We start from the raw sequence: 23,875 nt of genomic DNA on the forward strand, positions 1-23,875 counted from the left end.
ACTGATGATACAAATATATACCGGCTTTTCAAACAAAATATAGGTGCTTTAGTCATGCCAGTCATTTGACTTTCTGTGCGATGCTTTCTTTTTAGTGTAAACCATGATTCTGACCGGTGAAGTCAGTGAGTTCAGCATTAGTGGTAGAGCGCTATAAAGTGTTTTCACCGCTTAAGGCGCCACAAGAGAACAATGAGGTAGCGGAGTATTATGGATACAGTTTTGGCGGTTGGAACGTGTAAAGTACATGAGCGAGGCAGTTTAACCAGCGACGTGGTAGGCTTCAAAGCTGACCATAGTGGTAGGACGTAGTGGCCAGCAAAGCCGATTTTCTAAGCAGCACATTTTGAAAACGCACTACTTACCTTAAAATGCTTCATTTCAGTTTTTTGACTTAACTACCACCTACCAACACCACCTTGCGTTACAGACTTGGGGTGCATTTAGCAGCTTACAAATTCCCACGCCCGATCAGTCGGTTGATAATACTGCCAAGCGCTTAGACGCGCAGGATGATTGTCCCAAGCCTGAAAGATGACTGCTTAAGATGATAATGAAATAAATCCATCTTTTTGGAACTAGTGGTGCTGACATCACTATCTGTGCCACCAAGGGGTCAGTCACTACAGGTGCTCTTAGAGCAGCATCACGTTTGATCAGTGTGCGCTCTTTATACAGCGAATGGTTTTGATCACCTTACTTTTATCGAATGTCTTATGTATAGACCCAAGTGCTAAAACATATTTTTCGTCCTTGCTTTGATGGCTGAGTGGCGATAGGCGTCAGCTGAGCAAGCTACTGAGTTCGCGCCAATGATGACGACAAAAACTGTTTCAATTCGCAGTGAGCTAGCAGTATTCAGTCCATTTAATAGAGGCTTCCAGTTTTTATTGTCCCAAATGGTTTCCTTTCGAATGTGAATAAGTCCGAGTTTCCTGTTCAATTTCTGATTCCCTTTTCTATGTTTCTGGCATAGATAAGCGAATTATATTTGATTACAATGGGAGGTACGTGCAATGTTTTCAAAAGTGCACGCAATTACCCACCATTATTTGTTAGAAAAGTTTCCAGCTGAAGTAAGCTAGTCTGGTGCACATCGAAGCCATTTCTGGAGCGGATACCTGTTAGCAAGAAAACGGAAGAGTTAAATTTATGAGCCCGTAACAGCGATTTTGATTTTTTTTCTTGTGCAAGCAATATTCCGACGTATTCGCAGCTAATTACGGAGTGGCACGCTTGTACTTTGCTGTCATATTGCTTTTCTTGCTTTTCGACTACCTCAACACATGTCCTCACCTATTTAAAAGTTGCCGGTATACTTACCCATTACTCTGTATCACACACACAAAAAAAACTGAATTTCTGGTTTATTCTAAAGGGCGGCGCGCTTTGAAGCATATTTCAGGATCACAGAAAAAACCGACGTCTCAATAATCGCATTGTATAAATTAACAAATGGACTCTTTTGGCGGTGACGACAGATGCTCATTTTCTCTTATCACTTTTCCTCACGCTTAGGACATGGTGAACTGCGTCCCGCTGCCTTTTTTCCACGTGTATGGCTGCAGCGTTGCTCTGGGTCGACCTTTGGTAGTCGGGCTCAAGGCAGTTCTGCCTGCACCGAGCTACGATGTCGGGGCCATCCTCAAAGCCATCCAAGAACACAGGTGAGTAGATTCTTGCACGCTCATCTTCTGCTTAGTACACTGTACATTTACCACTGTACAGCATTTAGTTAAAAGCTCAAGCACAGGCCAAACGTCTGTTCATGTTCCAAATCGAGCATAAAAAAAGTATTTTTCGGAAGGTATACACGTCGCTTTTCAAATAAACGAGGGCTACTTTCAGCAACTCTACGCTACTTCTTTCTGTTCCTTTCAAGCTAGCAGAATAACATTATCACTGAATATCACAACTAGCATTTGCTAGGTCCACCTTTATTCTGTTACGAGCCTTTGTGGCCTTTGGCCTCCGCTTGAAATCTAAAGGCTATGGTTAGAGTGTTGCCAATTTAGCGGGTTTTCTGCTAAATGTAGCGCGCTCGTACGCTGCATAGCGGCCGAAACGTTTGTACGGTGGAAAGAGGATATTTAGCAGTTTTCAAGGGCAGCTAGCTGTTTAGGCGGTTTTTGGTGGTTCTTACATGTTCGGTTCGAGTTACAATATATTCATTTCCGCCAAGGTACGTTGCTGTGAGCGCGTGATGTCACTGATATGTCATGATAACGAATACTTGAAGGCTTCAATATGCCTTCGATGTCTTTATGCAGAATTTGTTAATACAATCATCCAGACTGCTTACACCTACCACGCATGCGTCGGTCTGGTACCTGTCGAATATGAGCAGTTTAGAAATCAGTTGTTCAAGGTCTTAAGTTTTGAGACTGTGCACTGGAAGTCCAAAGTTCAAACGAATGTCCTTGGTGTAGTTGTACTAGCAGGGCCAGTTTGCTCGCTTGATGCTGATGTTTACTCTAGTCGAGTGCAGAGGTTGGGCGCAGGTGCAGATTTGATTTGGTTTATAACATTATTATCATTCAAGCATTCAGTCAATCCTTATATTAGTTGCCCAGAAAAAAAAATTTTGCATTGGTGCTGCAGCACAGACAAGAATAAAAATGCACAAGCAGGCGTGACGCACACAGATAAAAGATAGACGTTGCATAGAGCCAACGATGCTTTTAATGTGTTTTCGGAAGTAACCGAGAACGCCTCATCCGTTAGATCATTTCTGGCATAAAAATGACAGATCGCTTCTCAATACTCGTCGAAAATTGGGCAACTACAAAAAGAAACGCTGTTTTGAAGGCATCGGGGGCTGTATATCCTCTTTTATTCACTAAACGAGAAATGCCGTAGCAGGACAGTTTACACAGATTCCATAATTTTGGAAGACAAAGAAGCTGAAAAAATGGGATTTTTTGCTTATGGAGGTTTGTGCGCTTTATTTCTAAATGCGTTTATGCACGAAATTAAGAAGATTTTGCGATCTAGTTGAACAAGAAGCAAATACAGCTATCCCTTATCTCTTAGCGCTGTAGAGCCGAGCATGTGCAATAGCTGTTTTGTGAAATAGAAGAACAGATTTAATGTGAAAAAATAATCATGAGGCGCTGCTGAGGTTGCTAAAAATGCGTGATAAGTGAATGCGCGAGGGCATATCGCTGCTGAAGAAAATTGGCAGTTATTTCATCGAGTTCATCTAGGGGACTGGCGTGCACCGGCAGAGGTAACAATTACGGTTGTGTACAAAAGCTGGCGCATCTATCACTTTAAATATTACAGGGGATCTGAAGCACAGAAGTTAGTTTTCTGAGCGGTTAAGCTGCAAAACAGTTACTAGCCGAACAACTCATTTATTTTTGTACGTTACTGTGTAGAATACAGATGGCCATATCTTAAGAAAAACGTTTTGGGAGCAGAAAAGTGCCACCAGTGCACTGAAATATCAGAAACCCTAAAAAAAACCAGAGTAAATCGGTAATAAATGTGAAATTATGTTACAACTACGTTAAATATGTTAATAAATATGTTTATAGTATTTAACCTTGAGGAACTCCAGCCTTGACGGGAAGTGTACCACTTGGAGTTGTAATTCCGTCTCAAAATCTACTTGTGATTATTTGGCGAGGTAATTATTGAGAATATCGTAAAATGGACCCACGCTGGAATAAAGGTTTTGACAGGATCCCGTGATGAACTATACCAATAGCTTTAGATATAAATACACAAAGCAAGACCGACATGTTTTGGTCAAAAGCTGAAAACAGTTCATCAGGGAACTCCTCTAAAACGTTTACCGTGCCATGACCGGTAACGAAATGGAGCTATTCAGTCGACAAAGTGGACGTTTTGTATACACAGTGGTATGACTTTAAAAACAATTTTTTTCTATGATATGAGAAAATATTCGCAGTTTCCGAATGAGTAGATAGTTCTTTATATCGCCTTTTCCCCTCCTTTGAAAAGTGGCTTAGTTATCCCAGTTTTTAGCCCTTTCGGGACACACGCGGTATCAAGAAATGCAATTGCATAGGCTTCAAAATTCTTTGCAGGTGACCATCTGATGAACAGTCAATGCCATGAGGCTAATTGCTCTTAAAGTTGAACATTGTTAGAATTCAATTTCTGAAATCTTGTGTAGAAGAGCCGACGCTACGAGGGATTCATTAGGATGTATTGGACGACCTTACAGGAAGATGCGTTCTTGGAAGCCACTGTAATTAAATGGTGGAAGGTATTTGCGACCACGACCGAATCGCCTTAAAAATAAATTGAAAGCGCCCCGCCGAGGCGGTGCAGTGGTTAAGGCACTCGAATACTGTTCCCAAGGAAGCAGGAACGAATACCGGCCTCAGCCGCTGCGCCTCGTTGGAGGCGAAACGGAGTGGCGTCCGTGTGCTGTGCGATAGCAATGCACGCTAAAGAATCCCAGGTGGTCGAAATTTTCTGAGTCTTTTACTACGGCGTCTTTCAAAGCCTGAGTCGCTTTGGGACGTTAAACCCCACAAACCAACCAAATCAGCAAATGGAAAGCGGGTAATTGCGTGCAGCGTTTTTGAAACGAAGGCGACCATGTGACAGTGTTTTTGGTTATTTCTCGATGACTGACGGAATTTCAGGAAAACGTATTGGCGCTGCGTAGATCTTATCAAAGCGACTACCTGATGACTTGCGGCTTTGTACAAGTCATGCAAGATTTTATTTTTTGGGGACATATTGACATCATTTACAAGGAATGTCTCTACGAAATGGCACGCATTATTTCAGCTGTCAATCAGCTGTAACCTTTTCTTCATTTGTTTTTTACGATAAGCTTTGATATATTTTTGGACTTGCTCATTTGGTAGCAGATGTCATTATGGGATAGCTGTGTGGAATAGCTGTGGGATAGCTGTGTGGGATAGTGTGGGATAGCTGTGTGGATAAGCTTTGACATATTTTTGGACTTTGGTAGCAGATGTCATCATGGGATAGCTGTGTGGGATAGCTGACTGCTCATTGGAGGGGCAAATTCTAAAGTTAAAGCTCAGCTACTTTGGTCACCTGATGAGAAGAGAGGAGTCGCTGGAGAAAGATTTGATGTTGGGAAAGGTTGAGGGTCGCCGGAGAAGGGGTAGGCAGCGAACGCAATGGTTAGATGTCATCCTCGAGGCACTGCAGATGAAGTTATGTCATGTTAGGAAGATAGTGAGAGACTGAAAAGCGTGGCGTGACATGTTCCATAGGGTCACGAAGAGTCGGACACGATTGAACGACTGAACTGAACTGTGTGGAATTAGAGCTAGTTAGGGCCATCCAGATGAAGCTGCTAGTCACGTTATCTAGGACCAGTGGTCATTTATGGCGACGTTGATTACATTGTTGGGCGTGGTGGCTCGAACTTCAGTTGGCAAAGGGAAGAGGCGACGAACGATGGCCAACGAGATAGGGGTTCGCAAAATGTGGCAAGATACCACAACTAAAGTAGTGATTAGGAGCTCGTATAGCAGTGGTCTAAAGACGACGTTGTTAAATTGTCACCCCCATCTCTTCAGCCATGGCGGCAGTAATGTATTTGCAACAGTGTACGATTATGGGACGAACAAGTTATCTGATACAGAACCCACTGTGGGACACAAAGATTTTATATGCAAGTCTCCCAAAGGAATAATTACTATTGCACTGAATTCCATGAGTTCAAGATTTCCTCAAGTTTCAACAGAAAACAGGTGACCCTGTTGCCGGGTGACCGATAAAAAGCTGCGAAAGTAAAGCACACCACCACATTTCTGCAAATCATCCTGAACTACGTGACACTCATATGTCACGTGACTCAGATGGGACTCCATCACTTTTCAACTAAATCGGCATCACCTGACATTTCATTGTCATATGATTCAAGTGTGCCCTCAAAATTTTTACAAGTCATCTTGAATCACGCGAGACTTCTTTGGGCGTGATTTCGGCGTCCCGTCACTGTTCGCAAGTCATCCAGAATTATAAGCCGGTATTACGCCACCTTACTCCGGTTTGACGTCAACATTTTTTCAATATCATCATGCAGTACGTGGTTCTTCTTGTGACGCGCATTTTTCGCACCGCCAAGCAGATGCTAAGCACGTGCACGGCGTTCTTGCATTTTATTCAAGTTCAGGACGTACAGTCGTGGATAGATGTGGTATGCTCCACGCAAACCGCAATCATCGCATTATTTCAGTATAAAAACATGTGCCACACAAACTTGCTTGGACAAGATGGTAAGTATATCATGGAGGGTACCGTTATGCATATCTCAGAAATAACTGTTTTTCTGTCGGGAAAACTGGCGGGCAGTTTTCTCGCAGCGCGTGGACTATACCACTTTTGCCCACAGGGGTACATGCATGAGTGACAGAGGGAAACTTGTCGTCATGGTGCCTAAGAGGATAGAAAAAAAAACTGCTAGATTGAAAGCCTGCTATACTTACCAATGGGCCGGCCGTGAAGTCGGTGGCGACCATCTCGTGGTTGGCACAAAGCGAGTAGCACAGCACCTTGGACCACAGTCGATGTAGTCTTCCAGAACTTTTTTGAGTAATTCTAGTTCATGTAACACAAAACCGCAAAGAAACGAAATATTAAAAGATAGCGTGCACAACTCCTAGTAGTAGTAGTAGTAGCAGTACTACTATTAGTAGTCGTGTAGTAGTCGGCATTGCATGCCTCAAATAATCATTGGGCTGTGTAAAAAATTCCCGTCATGCTAATTTGTGGTTCTAGTGACTGATTGGTGTGTCATAGGCAATGAGGAGTGAAGGAAATCACTGTAATTGATAAATTTTTGATTAAAAGAAATGAAAAAGGAAAACAGTGGGTTTAAAGGTGTCAAAATGCTCAGGATGAAGAGGCAATGTTTTATAATGTCGATTATTACAATTTACACTTGAATAATGAAAAAGAATAAGAGGGGATTCAAAGGTGTCAGATTGCTCAGAATCAAGAGTAAACTTTTTTTGATGTCAATTAAAAATGTAGTTATGTCGTTAATTGTTTTTAAATAATTGAAAAAATTGAAAATTGGAAATATTGTTCTTGAAGGTGTCAACTACTCAGATTGAAAAGACAATGCTTGGCGGTACTGGATAACAAAATTCAGGGCGTGTAGTTGTATGAATAATTATTTTAAATAATTAAAAAATGAAAACGTTTTAAGAGAGAGGTTCAAGGATGTCAAACTACTCAGAATGTAAAGCCAATGTTTGCTGATGCTGAGTATCGATGTATAAAAAATTTCGAGAAGTTGACAGAAAGAACAAAAATGACAATATTTCAAAAGTGAAAAACATCGTGCTCGTGATACGCACACGTCGAGTTATACCCTTGAATCGAAGCGTCGGTGTCTTCTAATTATTCACATTCCTTTGAAACTTGGGGAGAAAAAGGTGCATTTAATTACGGTGTTTTCACTGCTTAATTATGTTTCGCTGTAGTTGCGTTCGTCAGTGTCAATTTGCTGTACTTTTTAAATCAGCCTTTTCCCAATTTTTTTTCAATAATTTCTGTTTTTACATGACCATTTACGCAGAGCACATTTTCTTAATGAGAATCATCAAGCATTTGATTTTCATTCTGCGCACTTCGGTACACATGAAGCTCCTTTTTTAATTATAATTTTTTCATCTTTCAAATATGAATTGACCCGTTATGCACCTTAACATTTTTAATTAGCATGCTAAATATTGTGTTTTTATTGAGGCCATTTTGACAACTCTGAAGCCCTTTTTCCATTTTTTCATTTCCTTAACTTCTCAAATAATCAATTAATTACAACGATTTTAATAACTCTTCATCGCAAATCGCAGCTGTCAATTATGAATCGCTGGCTCCGAAAATTACTGCATGAAATTTTTTTGGCGGCTCCAATTGCTGTCGACATGCGGTGCCGAATACTACTACTACTACTACTACTACTACTACTACTACTACTACTACTAAAACTGCTGCTAATACGCCGACGCCTTGTCGACTGAGGAGCTGTATAAGCTTTCGCTTAAAACGGACGCCATGTCAACTTCAACAGGGTGGAAAGTTATGCTGGAAGGTGAATGATCTTCTGGGTAAAAACCGCATCTCTGTCATACCCACCTCAGGAATGTGATTCCTGCCGCCGAATGCACACGGTTTGTGCATCCGTATGCTACGCATCATGCAAACATGCTTCTTACGTCAGCGTTTAAAGCGGTCGAGTTTACAATGACGTTTTGCATGGGAAAAAGCACTGTACTGCACGCGAAACGGCGTGCGGCTCCCTGTCGTGCGGCGGGTCGGCACTTTGTTTACCCATCACAACATAGCGGCGTGTGGCTTCACTTCCACCGAACCATCTCTACTCCAGGAGATTTTAGTGCGAATACACTATTTTACGAGGTCTAACCGGACATTCAGGATGTGCGTGGCTTTGATATTTGGTGTAAAGTGCGGCATAACCTGCGCTTTCCTTTTCCCGTAAACCAATTTATTTTACAATGGGTGACCATTTGGTTTAAACTGTGGTCTAATCACTGGTCACCCGAGGCTCGGACTGGTGTTATATGGTTCGTTGGTTTTAATGCACAAAACATTGCTAGTCGAGCTTTCAACTTCATCAGGCAGTCGTGCCGACTGCGTTTGGTTATTGAAACTGTTACGGGGAATGTAACTTGTGGAGACTGCTGCATTATATTGGTAAATTGCTTTAGAGGAATTGAAAAGTGCATTTATCTGTCACACTTCTCGGCGGACACTTTGCCCGCGCCGTAAAGGAAAGGAAAGAGGTGTGGGTAAAAAAAAAGTAGAAAAAGGTGCCGCAGTGAAGAGCTCATGAATACTTTCGACCACCTAGATATCTTTAAAGTGCACTGACGTCGCACAGAACACGGATGCCTCTTCATTTCGCCTCCATCGAAATGCGGTAGCCGGCGCGCAGGATTGAACCTGGGTACTCCGGATTAGTAGCCGAGCGCCCTATCCACTGGGCCACCGTTGCGAGTGTAGCTTGCAAATCAGCAGCAGCCGGAGGACGCGGAGGTTACAAAACAAACTGTTCATCTTGAGACTGATTGCTGCCCTAAATATATACACTGAGTATAACTCCGGGTGAACTGCGAAGTTTTAGCGTGAGTCTGTGCTCAACCCATTCGGCTCTACCCATTTCGTAAAAAATCAAAACTTAGAGCAACAAAAAAACAAGAAAATAGTGACCAACAGTTAAACCAAATTAAACCGTGCTAGGTACCTTTCGTTGAAACCATGATAATTTTTATATCCTCCTGGCATAGTACATACTTTAAAGCAGCCACCCGAACTCCGCGTTGAGACCATGCAGCCACTCAGGTGGCAGGAGCCGTGGGCCGCAATCGTTAAAATCATAACAAAATTTTCCGCTCGCAATTCGTCAATACCTACAAATCAGTTGCAAATATTAGTGGTTTTGTATTATACGTTCCCTCGTTGCCCTGAACAATGTGCAGGCTAGCCGTCCACGAAGATTTAAACACAACATGGTATTCTAATGCCCTCGCTCTTTTTTCAACATTTGATCCCTTCCACTTCACATGTAGATGTATGCTCGGTAAGTGTTACAGCATGGTCCCCTGGGCAATAGCCTCCATTCTAACTAGTGAATTGTAATGTTGCTCAGGTGCACTGACATCAGCGGATCGCCAACCATGTTCGTGGATATAATAAAAAGCCCGCTGCTTCAGCACTACGACGTGTCATCTTTAAGAAGGGGTGAGGCTCTCTTTTTTTGTAGCTACTGTACGTCCTGTGATGTCAAGAAAAATGGTAGACTCCTTATCTTTCTAAAACGGGTCCTTCAAGAGGCTGTACTTGTTCTTTTGTACTAAGAATAATAAACATTTGTGTAAAGTGTACGTGAAAAATCTATACACAATGGAATGCAGACGACTATGTTTTCAAAGTTGTTTTTCTGGTGGGAAAATACACAATGAATTCTTAAATCATATATTACATTGAAATACTTAAACCTTACCGAGGCATCCAAAATACTTGCATGAGACTGCCGAACAAAGAATAACAGTCAGAAAAAGTATTTAAGGACTGAATAATAATCTCCATATCGCTAACACAATTACAACGATGAGGAGAAACCGAGAAGCAAGGAGAAAATTGCAGTGAGCGCATTATGTTCAAATACCTTGAGACACGAACGAAGCCAAATATTAGGCATGTGCTAATAACGGTACTTCCTGGCAATACGGCTTAATAAATAGTAATTATACTTTGTATTGCATATCACGTACATTCTATTGCCTCAGACTCAGGTATCGCTTCTTTCATGACATATTGCGCTGCCACGCGGTAATTTTTTCATAAAGTGCTGTAAGGAAATGAAGTGATGACATCCCAGCCTACATAAGCACCAACTACACCCACTGCTTCATATCTGGCTATTGTTCAGGTTTTAATGAATGAATGCACAGCATATTGATAGCAGCAATGCTCTACTGCTAGCAGCACTAGCAGCAATGCTCTTGCAGAACAAGACATTCAAAAATGTTCTTGAAAGCAAGCCTGTGAAAGAAATCTATAATAAATGTGCCAAACTTGAATCAATCACAGTGTAAATTAAATCTCCTTCCTGTTTCCCTCGCATGATCCGGATTTGAGGTTACTCCCTGTTCTATGCAGACATATTCGCCGACATATTGTTAACTGCTGTTCATTTTCGAGGCTTTTGGACATTACCTTAGTCTTTTGCATATTGATTTTCAAGCCTACCTTTCTACTTTTCCTGTCTCGGTCATCAATCATTCTTTGCAGTTAGCAATCAAGTCCTTTATTTAGCCCTACAATCACATCAATCCATGCTAGCAGCAAGCTAGCGCAATTTATTAAAAATTGCAAGATATTAGCAGCCCTTTGGTAAAGAGTCTGGCCCGGAGTTGATTTTTATTATCCGCTGCCGAACGTGAACACCCCTCTTGGTGAAATTTATTTGATATTCCTAAAGATAGCAGGTCGTTTGACGCCAGAAGTTTTTTTTGCAGATGTTTGTATCGGTGAAGATACGGGTGAATCCTTGTGAGGCTTAGAATGCTCGCTAGACACATGAGAAAACATTGCATGCATCAAGCATATCCAACGTTGCTAAACAATAAGGTACTTCACACAATATTTTTGTTAGCACGCCTGGCAAACTACTGTATGAAAATTGCTAAAGCTTTTTATAGAATTCAATCGCTCCATTTCGGAACAATTCTGGTAGAATTGCTGAAATGCTGATAGCGATGGAAGCATTGCAGTTTCTGCCTACTTAAGCTTTCAGTATTCGCCTACAAGCTTTTTACTTTAGGTAAGAGGCTTCGTCTTACTACCAGAATGATTAGAATGTGTATCCTGTCCAGTTTACAGCCCTTCGCGGTGGCTGAGTGGTACCACGTTTAGCTACTGAGCCTTAAGACAATAGTTCGATACCGGCCGCTGAGAACTCGTTTTGATGAAGGCAAGGCACCTGTGTATGTGTGATGTCAGCGCACTGTAAAGAAATACGTGTGCTAGCCGTAATTCTGGAACCCTCCATGGACTCTTGCCTCTTTTGCATGCTATTTTATGGTATCGAACGCGATATGCCTCCTATGCCATTCAGGTTTTACAGATCAAAATTGCTCTAAATTCAGACTTCCCATCTAGAGAAGGTACTGTGAAGTGCTATTCGTTGAGGTACACTTAGGTGCCAGCATATTAAAAAAAAATTACGGAAACCTAAATGGGGTGGACGCGTGTTAACACTCCAAAAGATTTAGAGGTAATTAATGAATTTTATGTGGCATATTGCCTGTTTGAATCTATTTCGCTACATGTGACATCCTAATGTTATCCCTATTTAACGAAATTGCATCGAAAATACATATTTGTTCTGGGTCATTTATTAAGCTATATGAAAGAGCACTGAATAAGGGTACCGAGGGGGAAGCGTCAGTTCGCAGGTCGAGCCAACGTTTCGGCAAGTAGACTTGTCTACATGAACTTGTCTTGTCTTCGAGCGGTCTTTCCAGACGAAGACAAGTCCATTTGTCGAAACATTGCCTCGACCTGCAAACTGAGGCTTCCCCCTCCCCCCTGTTCTCTTCTTCAGGGCTCTTTCAATCCGTGTAAGACATCTTCTTCCTCTTGTTCTACCTGAATTATTAAGCTATAGCAATTTTATGTAACCATCTGGAAATGAGTACCCACCTAAGTCACCTATCAAGCCCAACCTGCAAGGACGCAGCTAGCACGTACCATTGGGCCAATATTGGATTATATTGTGAGCGCACTGGCTCTATCTAAGGCCAGGCGCTGCCAGCAATGTTCCAATATTGGGACATAGACAAACTCTGGTAATTGTCTTGCCCATTGAGAAAAACCCATTGCCTAGCTGTTTAATTATTGCAGTTGGCTGGTTAGTCCTTTTTGTATTTAAAAACTAAGGAAAAATTGGTTTCTAAAGCATTGCAGTGTAAGTAACTCCGACGCATTTTTCCGCACAAAAGTGAAGCTGAGCACAAAAGACGCGCTGGAGGCTTTGGGCCAACGCGACGACCGGTGATATATGCAGTGGCTACTGCGCTCAGTTCAAACTTCACCTGTTAATATTCATTTGCCTAGCAGCTTGGTGCAAGGAATGGCCAGTCAACGGCAAAATCACAGTCGGTATTTTTGGAGCGTCATTGTTGAAACGTGTCGCGCCGGCGTCATCATCAAAAAATGACTGGCAGGAATCTCTTGCATATAGTAGATGGCAGGTTAAACAGCAGGACAGGCACGTATTAGTCGGCGGGCTGAGTACCGTCACTGGTTCATTCGAGATGACCGAGACATCAGAAGCTGACAACGCTGGGTTTCCACTTTGTAATTTTGTCTTAAGCGTGAATAGAAGGCACCGGAACTCTTCGATCCCCATTTAAAAAGGTGCTGTAAGATCAACCCGAGACGTTCTTACAGTTTTGTTAAAGCTGTCATTTTATCTACGTCGATGAAGGCTTCGTTGTGCAGAATTTGACCCGTTTTCGGCGTCAGCAATGTGCGCTGCTTATCAAAATAGCGAGGAGCTCACTGGTCGGCTGATTGTATGACGTAACAAGATTGTTTGAAACAGCAGGAGCTGCCAACTGAGGTTAGCCCTCTGCGATTGAACAGTTAGATGGGAATGAAGCATAGGACATATATATCCCTTGTAAGACATGCTATCCACAGGCAACAAACGCATTTCCGTATGGTATATTCAAAGTGAAAATTTATACCTCTTTCGGACGGCCAGATATTAAGGATAGTTGAAGACTGCATGCTAGCGAGTATATAAGAAATATGACGACATATTCAGGAATTATAGTTATTATACATGCAGTGATGCCATGGTCACAGGCCTGTACCCATAGACGGCCGAAGATTTCTTCAAATCCGAAGTATAATTTGCCACATTTGTCTAGACCTCGGGATTCTAACTCTCTTACGGCAGAATACATTCAAGGTCTATATTTCGTTCATATCTTTGCATATCTCTTTGACCACTTGTTCCCTCGATTCTTCGTTGTCCTTAGGGAAATCAAGGCAGGGGTGCAAAATCTTGCAAGAAATGCGCACTCCGAATATCAGTGTTCGAATATAACTTGAAGCACTGTGAGCACTGCTAGAGTTATTTTCAAAAATTTATTTGTCAGTGACGCAGGGTTTGATGTTTGCAATATATGAGTTTTAACATCTTAGAACAACTTAAACTATATGAGAGACACCATTGTGGAGGTTTCCAGATCACTTGTCACCGCATTAGATTTTTTAATGGGCACCGACATTACACGGTACACGATCGCCTTAGTGTTTGGTGTTGCATGTGTCCTATGTCGTCGTATGACGCGTGAAACGCCTTGCAGCTGAGGCGGGGGGCAACGTTGTCACGCCTTCTGTCCGGAACCTGATCAGGGAGAAGCTCAACGTTCCAGTCAGAGTGAGTGCCGAGAAATTATTGTTTTGCAAATCAGGCACATCGATTAAGTTCCTTTGCCAAATGGTTTCAGCCATGAGACAATACTTCCTTGTCTTTAAGTTGCAGAAGTACATGAGTGTAAACAAAAATTCCACAATAGACACTACAATACGTTAACATGATGCGCACTAGGCACGAATGCAAAACTTTAAAACATATTTCATCACGAGTTAAAACAATTTATGCATTACCATGCAGTTATACGCAGTGTACAATTCATGTCGAAGCCATTAGTATACCTGCAGCAGACATACGCTTAAAGTGATACGTGTGCGTCCGCTCTCAGGTGCTTACCAGGACCTCTAGAGTAGGGATACCGTAACGTCCACATCGAACATACAATGAATAAAATGTATTCCATAACGCATATCCCCACAGCCTTTGTAATGGCTCATCGAATGTACTCAAACTTCATTCTCAATATTTAAAGGCACAAAAAAAAGAACATAATAACCAGAAAACGCGACTAGACGAAGCGCCACTTTCAAGACACGGTTACCAGAAGATTCGTTGTGCCGCTTCAAGCGCTACTAACCCTGACCGAGCATCCGCGGCCACTATCCATAGAATCGTGAAAATGAAGTTCGAGAGAAATTATTGTTGAGCTAGTTGGTTGCAGTGCATTCTTTACATCAAGGCGCAAAAATATCAGCATACCCACAAAGAGCACGATGGGACAGACCGCTACTTCCAACTTTGTTGGGACCGGCGCCTATAGTCCCGTCGAGCCGCTTCGTGCGCGCATTTTCTTGTAGCGGGATTAGATGGTATATGCTTCCCACATTGCATACCGTGAAGCGCATATACATTTCTGCATAACGTGTGCTAGGGTGTCGTTTACTCCTGCTCCTCGTTTGAGGCGAAAACCTTTAATGGCTCCTGCTGTCGTGGACAAAGTGTGTCCCGCTTTTTGCGGCGTTCTGATTGGCCGAGGCGCGATACGTCCCTACCATCTGAAATGCCACACTTGAACGCGCGCCAAGGAAGGCCACGCGACAGAAGCGATGGTGTACCGTCCAAACACACTTGCCGGAGTTAATGTGATAGATACTGTGCCTTTCTTTTATGTAGCACTGCAACGAATGCCAACAAGAGGCTAAAGATGGGAGGCAAATTATAGGATAGGAAGGGTAGGCTTTCGCCATTCTCCTCTTAAAACACATCTAAGAGACCAAATTTTAGCAGCCCATCAGCTCACTACCAATCTCGTCAGTAAATGTTGTTCTATCACTTCAGGTTGGGTACGGCACCACGGAGTTGACCACTGCCGCCACCGTCGTGTGCGAAGACGACCCAGAGTCTAAGCAGCTGCACACTGTGGGGCGCGCCTTGCCATTGCTCGAGGTAACTAGTATTCTCACGCAATGCGTGCATGTTGGTCCTATGCAAAAGTTTTGTTCACTTTTTTCACCGTCTCCCATAAAGCTAGCCCCTTTTTTTTTCAACGCAGGTATCTTCCGTATCGCCAAGTGCTAGGGGTGTTCAAAACGTAATGCCTCTATTTTTTTCTGAAGCCCTGTTTATTCGAAATGTATTACAGTAGCGGCGAATGCAGCCACACATGTGATGATAATTTAAACGCTGTCTCACTCAACTTGTTTAGCTTTGCGCTACAGGTGAAAGTGATGGAATCTATTCTCTCTGAAGTAGCATTTTTGCTTCCGGCCCCCCGCCATGTTTTCACGGTGCGTATGATACTGACGTCGTTCTGAAAATTTAAAATTAGGTAGTGCCAGGTCAAGGCATAGATAAATTGAGGTGGGCCAGTACAGGGTTGTCCACAATTAGAACGAATAAGTATGCTATCTTCAGAGCGCCATTGCATCCGATTCGAGCACTCATTGAAGCAAAGTCGCCGACTATACGGAACTCCACTTGAGATCGCTTTAGCCTGCGCCGCTAACTTTAATATGGGACCACCACGGACGCAATGGTACTTTAAAGGAAGCACGCTTGTTTGCAGTGAGAGGGGATGACCGTTTACAATACCGCCAAACTTGACAATCGCTTCTTTTTTCTTCAGGGGGCTGTGAGGAAGGGCGTGGTCGCCCGCGCTGGCGATACGAAGGAAATATGATCGATTGTTCATTGTTGGCGTACAACTAAAAGCAATCGATAGATATTTAAATAAATTTTACTGCTGCTTCTGCTGATATTGGGCTGTAATATTAGTTATTGGCAAAACGTTTGCTTCATTAGGTTCAGAGCAACAAAATGAAATGCATTAAGTTTTGAACACCCCTTCTATAATTTTGTCAGAAGTATGATGGCGGATCAAGCCGGTAATAAAAAGGGGGATAATTTTACACTTTGGCCTGATATGTTTTATAGGGGTCCGTTAAAAGCGGATATGTGTGCCAATGTAGACATCGTTCATTAGAAATTGTTACTGCACCTCTGGATCTAAACCTGACGATGCCGATTTCAAAGCCTGCAAGAAGTTTCTTTTTTTTTTTCTTGCAGTGAAACTCTGTGAAAGTTTGGCAGCAACAGCGCAACACTTTGATTACTGCTGAGAAAAATTGTTTCTCTTAATAGTGATTGCATTTATACAATAAAGAGGGCCCAGTATTTCGGTTCTTTTTTTCTGCCGCAATTTACAGAGCACGACGCTCGACGTTTCTTTTATTCATGGTATATTGAGCAGCAAGTACATCCTGACTCCTTAAAAAAGTACCGTCCCGCATGTGGTCGCTTTAGGTGTTTGAGGATTAGCCACGCATAGCAGCTAACAAAATTCCTTGAGCGGCAAGAAAGATAGCGATCTTGGTTTCCTGCTGCGGGAAGACATTGAAATATAACAAGCAAAGATAGTTTTTTGTTTGCAGGGTCTCCCACTCAATGTGAACGTGCGAACGTGGGGGCGAATACTTGGGAGTGTCAGTACGACCTACCCGGCTGCGCATGAAAGCCAACTGGTAGACGACGCGAAGCCCAACCCCCAAATCTCTCTGCGTCTCGACATGGGGCCTCGGCATGGGGCCCCACCTCGACATGGGGTCTAGTTGGCGGAACTGGTTCTCTTGAGACGCCGGCAGCGTGCTCGCGCGTGCATACTCACGGTGGCGGATCCTGTACATTAACTAATTTTATCACTTAGAACAAACTATAATGCCTAAATAACCTTCAAAAATGAAAACCATCAATTTAATATTGTAAGTAGTGAATGTATGTAGCAATAAGGTTACTTTCAGGTGTGAAAGAATGGTATTTCATGGCTTTCCAACACGTAACTGTTATTGAAGGTAAAGAAGAGCCGCGTTAGACATAAAGAAATTAATTCTGTTGAAGATTTTGGGAGCTTATACAACATTTGACATATATTTTGGTTAGCAGAAAAGTTTGTTTTAGTAGGTTAGTATTAAATATTGGCAGCCTGCTTTCAGCAAGAAATTCTGCCTTTGGTTAGTAGATTTTTGGTTAGAAGCCTTGGACCGATCTAATTGAGTGAAAAGGGCTATCGCCATATAAAGACACATAGCAGACTTTGCTGTATGCGGATTCAGGAAAACATTTTATGCCTTCCTTGTGTCTCTAGACTGTCTTCAGGTAGCCTGTGTCGCGGATGGAGTACCCATGTGTCACTCACTCTGCCTGCTGCCGTCAGTTACTTGCTTCACCCCATTATATATATATATATATATATATATATATATATATATATATATATATATATATATATATATATATACATATACCGCCCAGCCTAATCTATTCTATAATTTTGAGCCTTAAATAGTGATTTAAGCGCATAAAAATGGATCGACGGAACATAAGTTGTCTCATGCCACCGATCTTTGGTGAAGCATCGATGGCCCTTTCCAAAGTGAGGAATGTGCTAACAAGGGCTACAGGTCCGAGGACTGGACCATTTTCAGCACAGTGCATTGTGTTCCTTGCTATCCACTAAGCCATAGCAAATAAGTGTCGCCTGCATTGCAAAAAATCTAACTGCCGAGACAAGTGCAAGACTTCAACGAAAATTCAACCATTTTTCTTTGTCTACCGATAGCCTCCCATATTATTCATGCACGGTCATAGGCTGCGAGATTAAAGGGTGCCGAGCGTCGCGTTCAATGCCTTACTGAAAGCATGAAAAGTGCTCCGTACCCGTTGCACGTGGCGCGCACGTGGCGCGCACGGTGGCGTCACTACTGTGCGCCGCTAGTGGCAGCGCATTCGTAGTGTGCTATGCTTTCGGCAGCTTCTGTTGGCGTTACTATCGGGAAGTTGCAGGCGGAATGAGATTTCGCGGCCTCTGTTGGCAGTAAAACTCTGGAACAAACAGTGATGCCGGTTCTATATTTATTTAAACGCTTATCCAGACGCAGTTACGAATCCCTATGCCACTTAATGTGCAAATCATCTAATTTCTGAACTCAGAGACACATGTTGTCTGCTCGAGCAGCTATGAAGGGCGACACCGCAGAACGTTCCTGTGATAGGTGGCCTCGTCTGACGAAAAATCAGTCAATAATTTCTTTGTTGCCAACACCGATTAATGGCTTTATAATCGGCAGGTCAGCTGGACTAGCTGTACGCGAGTTAGTCCATGGACTAACTCGCGCATTCCCTTCGACTGGAACTTTATATTTGTACCTTGATCAGCTGTCATTAATATTTTGTGCATTCGGGCACGGAAGAAACAGCATAACTATACGCAGACTAGAAATAAGTGCTATATACATTGCTGCCGCCATGGATAACCGCTCAGCAGGGAGAAGACTTTGCTCCCTATTCCGCTCTTAACGACAGAGTCTGGAGCACTGGTACATAAAGGAACGTTCCCCCAGCCAAAAGGAATCGTTTAAAATGCGCCACCATCAAGTATGCATCGAAATAAATTCGTGTACGAGGCGCGCCGTCGAAATGGCTGTGAAAACAGCGACAGAAATGCCCGAAGTTATAGTTCTCCCTTAGGCGGCCAAAATTTGTATATGTTACACTAACTGGCTGAAGCTCGTGGCTCTCTCGGATCGTTGTCTTCTCTGTGTTTGAGGAAGACCGAGTGAAACGGTGCGAGGTTCAAAGAAGGAAGCGCTGCTTCACGATGAGCTACAGAACTAGATGCTTTGCTGCGTTTCCCGAAACGGAGTGTTCACATCGCAATGTTTGCCACCTTGCGCGGGCAAGTGATGATCCTAGCCGTAGCTTTCTGTGCTCCAGCGTCTATGCCCTTTCGTCGGCGCTTTTATGGTCCGCGGCTCATACGTGCGGAATGAAACGAAAACGAAGCTCTGCTGCTTGCATCATACGTTATATTTCATCTAGCGCACGTTAATCTGGGGCTCGGGTGACTTTATTTCATTCTATGATTGCGTTCTTTATTTCACCTTGAGCAACAGTATGTATCACCCTTTAATTGTGTAATGTGCTAAAGGACCTCATTGACTTCTAAATTACCGGACATCTAGATCAGCGCAGCTGCTAGGGTATTAGTAACTATTGCGCTTAGTGCCGCATAACCTTAAACCCACGTGAGAATTTTAGCATAATAACCGAGAGCTATCAGCTCCGTTAATATACAGGGGTGCTTTCCGCACAACAGGTAAGTCGATTGACATAACTTTCTAACGTTCGGTGGTTTTTAGGATACCCAGCCCCATTTTTCTCCTGTTTACACAATTTTTCCTACTTTTGGGCCATACTGTGGTCAGAACTCGATCTTTTATATGTACCCGTATTGTATGCATGCATTTGTTTGCAATCTTGTAGCAGTGTCTCATCTCCTTAAAGCGCGCGATAGCTGAGACATAGCAGGTTGCGGTGGTGGTGGTTGGGAGCGCCATGCAAAATTACGTGCGGTGGCTGCAGCGGGAGCTTGTGGTGCAAGCGACGCATTGCAGAAATGCGCATTATCAAAACCAGCAAATTGTTGTTGGTGTCTAATGCTAAGCGGCGCAAACATCCCGCGCTTTTAATAACGATGCTGGACATCCACACAGAGTGGTTGAGCGGACATGTTTAATATAGGAATCTATTGTCCACTGCGTACATGATGCTCGGAACATTGTCTTGCAGCAGGCAAGAAGGGACGATATTTGTAAACACTTCAGTACATCCGAAACACCAGATGTTTTTGAAATAATATATAAGCTCATTTATGTTAGATGGTGCCATCAGTTGAGTGTAATATTATTACACTCATTTCAGAAATATTCACTTTACCAAGTACCCTTAGTTCGTTTTTTTTTTTCATTGCGAATTTGACAATCGTGATTATGTGCGAAGGACATGGTCAAAAGTTTAGGTTTAGAAAATGTGCGGTTGAAAACGTTTTTGTTGTAATATCATATCAATGCCAAGACACACGTACAATTGGAGTAAGTCTGCTTACCTGAAAATGCGAAGAATAAATGTTTTGATAGTTTCACCATCGAAAATTTTGTTGCAAAATCTGTAGCAATAATATAAGGTCAATAATTCTACGAACGCAAGACACCGACGATGAAAGGGTCTTTGACGTTCACAACTATAGTTGATTGATGTGAAAGTCAAAGACCCTTTCATCGTCGGTGTCTTGCGCTCGTAGAATTATTGACCTTATATTATTGCTACAGATTTTGCAACAAAATTTTCGATGGTGAAACTATCAAAACATTTATTCTTCGCATTTTAGCAGACTTAGTCCAATAATTATAACAACAATGTGTATCGCCAGGCATTGAAACCGACCGCTGGAATATTTTGTTTCATGATTCGCTCATTTTAAAACTGATAGCGTTTTCTGATTCTCACAGAATAACGGATAAATTTAGCGATTGTAATTGTCCTCCGCACCTAATGAAACTTCTCAAGGCTGTAATACCAAGTGATATTTAAAAATGAGAAGATGGGGAGCATTTTGAAAATAATATCTTAAGCACGCCTTGTTTTGTAGACCTGCACCGCCAATGTGACAGCCGGTCCTACACGTTTCGGACACCTGTTATGTATTAATTCATTGTGCGCTCAGTCGCGTTCAAAACTTTCACAGCGTTGCGCCGTTTTCGCCAAACTCTGTGAGGTAAGAATAAATGTTCTGTCTTCATAGACGACATGTTTGGACGCAGATGAAGATTGCCGACCCGGTCACTGGCCGCGAGCAACCAGTGGACACGCCTGGAGAAGTATGGGCCCGCGGTCACAATGTCTTCCTCGGCTACTATAACGATGAGCAGAGGACGCGGGAATGCATCACGGATGCCGGCTGGTACAAGACTGGGTAAGGCAAAGTGAAGTCGCCTTGTACAAAAGCTGTGTATGGTGTCGAAGTGGTTTAAAGTTCAGAACCAAGCAAGTGGCACAATCATTTAAGTGCAACATTGGGGAAAGAGAAGTCCCTAATAAGAACTGAGGATTTAGTTTGGGTGTACTGAAGAACAAAAATAGCTTGTGATAAGGTTACTGCTTTTTCACTGCATAGAGAGAAGTATTGTAATCAAAATTATTCAAGACGCGGGTTGATGAAGTTCATACCCGGAATCATAGACTCACTGCTTTCAATCAGTCGTCAAAACGATAATACTGATACCAAGACAAATTATTCTTTGCAAAAAAAGTAGTTCCGCGAAATTTTAGCATATCCCTCTATGCATCATAGTAGCACGAACAGGGAGACACGGGCGTGTTCTTTGGGGTAGAAGCCACCAGATGGCTTAACTGCAACTTTTTCTAGGCGCGGTATTGCTGCTTCTTCAGACACTTGTGCAAGTTTCTCTGTGTCGTTTGCCCGTTGTGGTGCACGTATACACCTTTAGTAAAGACTCCTGCCTGCCGCTGGCTTCAACTAGCTTGAGTGTAATTATCTAAGAAGTTTTTTTCTTACCTTGCCGTTCTGAGCAGTTCGACAGTGATGAAAATTCGTGTCGTTCTCTGCTGTCCGCTACCAAAGGGCGGTGCGAAATGCTTGTTTTGCTGTGGATATGTTAGTTGTTTACAGTCAGTTGTTTACATGCACATCCCAGGCCAAGCTTACCTAACTGCAATTATGATGAACTACACCTGCAATTCATCTGTCTGCACACTTACGTGTCATGTATTTATATACGCAATGTGTTTTTCTCAGTGGCCTCACAAACGCATATGCGTTTCACCTATGTCAAACTTTCACCCAGGGTTGAAATATTCCCAACTAGATTTCCGGCAAGTCTTACTCACATTGTGTGCATGACGTTGTCAGGCTGACAATACACTAGCGGCAAGGATTTTCTTCTCCAGGTAGAACCGAAATATTAGAGCAATGTTACATTTTTGTTGTAGTCAAACTTTATTTCCTTGTTATGTCCTTGCATATGTTAATGTCATTTTATTGTAATGTTTCAGCAATATTACATATAAATGTTGGTATTATCATACAAAAAAAATATTTAAACAATAAAGATATAATATTGTATACAACATATATCTGTAACATTCGGACAACGTAGAGCACCCTTGCACGAGAATGCAGGCCCACCGCTCGTGATGGCACACAGCTTGCACGCTTTGCAGATACCGCCGTACAGTACAACAACTCCATAATACAGCCCAACTCCTACACTCACCCCTGAACAAATATCATAGGGCCAAGCTTTTATATGCATCGCCGACGGGTGTTGCAACAGTTATAGTGACAAATGGATTAAAAACAAACTTTTTAACACGATATTAGGGCTGTGATAGCATTCTACAGCGGGTATCACCGGAAAGCTCAAATTAAAAAGAAGTTGCATTTGTTGGTAACACTAAAATAATGTTTATAGTTCAACATGGAACATATCATTCAAAATTCAACATTACTATAATGTATCTTTTGAATCTTCTTCTAATATTATTTCTAGGTTACAGACCGTTAGGCAACATCCAGGCAACTTAGATAACAATTTTATTAAATTATTCTAATGTTCAGTGCTACCTGGGTCTTTATTGTAAGTTGCGAGTCACGAAGCTTGTCACAGGGAGGCAGCGCAACGAATGGGGCGAATGCAGTCACACTCGAGGTGCAAGGCGCTGGACAATCTCCACAACCTTCATCCCCTATTTCGGCGCTATTCAAGCATTGAACTGTTCCCACCCCTCTTCCTCAGTATTCTGGATGCATTCTTGGGTTTAATTTTATGTGCTCGTTTCTTTAAATTATTGGGACAGTGGCATCTTGGAACTGCTGAGTTTTCTGTTGCAAAACAAGTCTTGCAGAGAATCTGGTTTACAAAGTTCGGCAAGTTGTCTATTGTAAGAGGAACAATAAACCAACTCTCGGTACTATGGCAGGCAGATTATTGGTGTAACCAGCCGACTTTTGTTATATGGCAGCTTCAAAACAATAGGCTGGGTTTTTGCCCACTCTAACAAGGCGCTCTGCAGATCTAATTGCATTGACACATTTTCAGGTACATGGAAGCTTGGCGCTTCCGCACCAGGTTCCAGAGATGGTTTCCCACGAGGAAGTCACAGTTCTGACCAGTTTATCATGTCAGTGCAATATGCAGTCGCGCTCCAAAAAGCCCACGCAAACCGCTGAGGATTCTGCCAACGGTTTCTCTTGACTATGAAGATTGCGCTCTTACTTCTTCATGAGGTCATCGTCTCTGGGATCTGAGTGCAAGATACGCTTCAGGAGCGCCCGGGTAACCGCTCCCGCAGTGTGAAACTATGGGAGGCTGTCTTTCTCTTCGACATCGTGCTCTCCGTACAGACTACATAGCACTGAAGTCATGCGACAGCACATAAGAGACGATTTTCTTCTGTATCTCTCGCCGTTTTGGTGTTTCAGGAGCCACGCTGAAACTCAGAGGGCAGACAAAATGCAAGAGTTCAACGTCCGGAAAGCCGTTCCCACTGTGCTGAGGAGCATGGAGGCAGCGGCGCGTTTCTAGTAAAAGCCGCGGCAGCGCCCCCTGTGGGCGGGAGAGGTGTTATGCTTCAGCT

At 42.7% G+C, this 23,875-nt stretch overlaps 1 protein-coding gene across 1 annotated transcript in view; it reads left to right on the forward strand.

Moving 5' to 3' along the window:
• LOC146178024 (medium-chain acyl-CoA ligase ACSF2, mitochondrial-like) overlaps window positions 1–23,875 on the forward strand; it is a 67,246-nt gene that overhangs the window by 36,255 nt on the left and 7,116 nt on the right. Inside the window, exons 9-13 of the mRNA XM_084580705.1 lie at window positions 1,519–1,667; window positions 9,641–9,732; window positions 13,875–13,948; window positions 15,224–15,331; window positions 21,040–21,191. Coding sequence (XP_084436831.1) covers window positions 1,519–1,667; window positions 9,641–9,732; window positions 13,875–13,948; window positions 15,224–15,331; window positions 21,040–21,191 — 575 coding nt within the window. The remainder of the gene's footprint in view (window positions 1–1,518; window positions 1,668–9,640; window positions 9,733–13,874; window positions 13,949–15,223; window positions 15,332–21,039; window positions 21,192–23,875) is intronic.

Source organism: Amblyomma maculatum, chromosome 10 (genome assembly GCF_055883805.1).
Source record: "Amblyomma maculatum isolate TAMU_Amacu chromosome 10, ASM5588380v1, whole genome shotgun sequence".
NCBI classification, from domain to species: Eukaryota; Metazoa; Arthropoda; class Arachnida; order Ixodida; family Ixodidae; genus Amblyomma; species Amblyomma maculatum.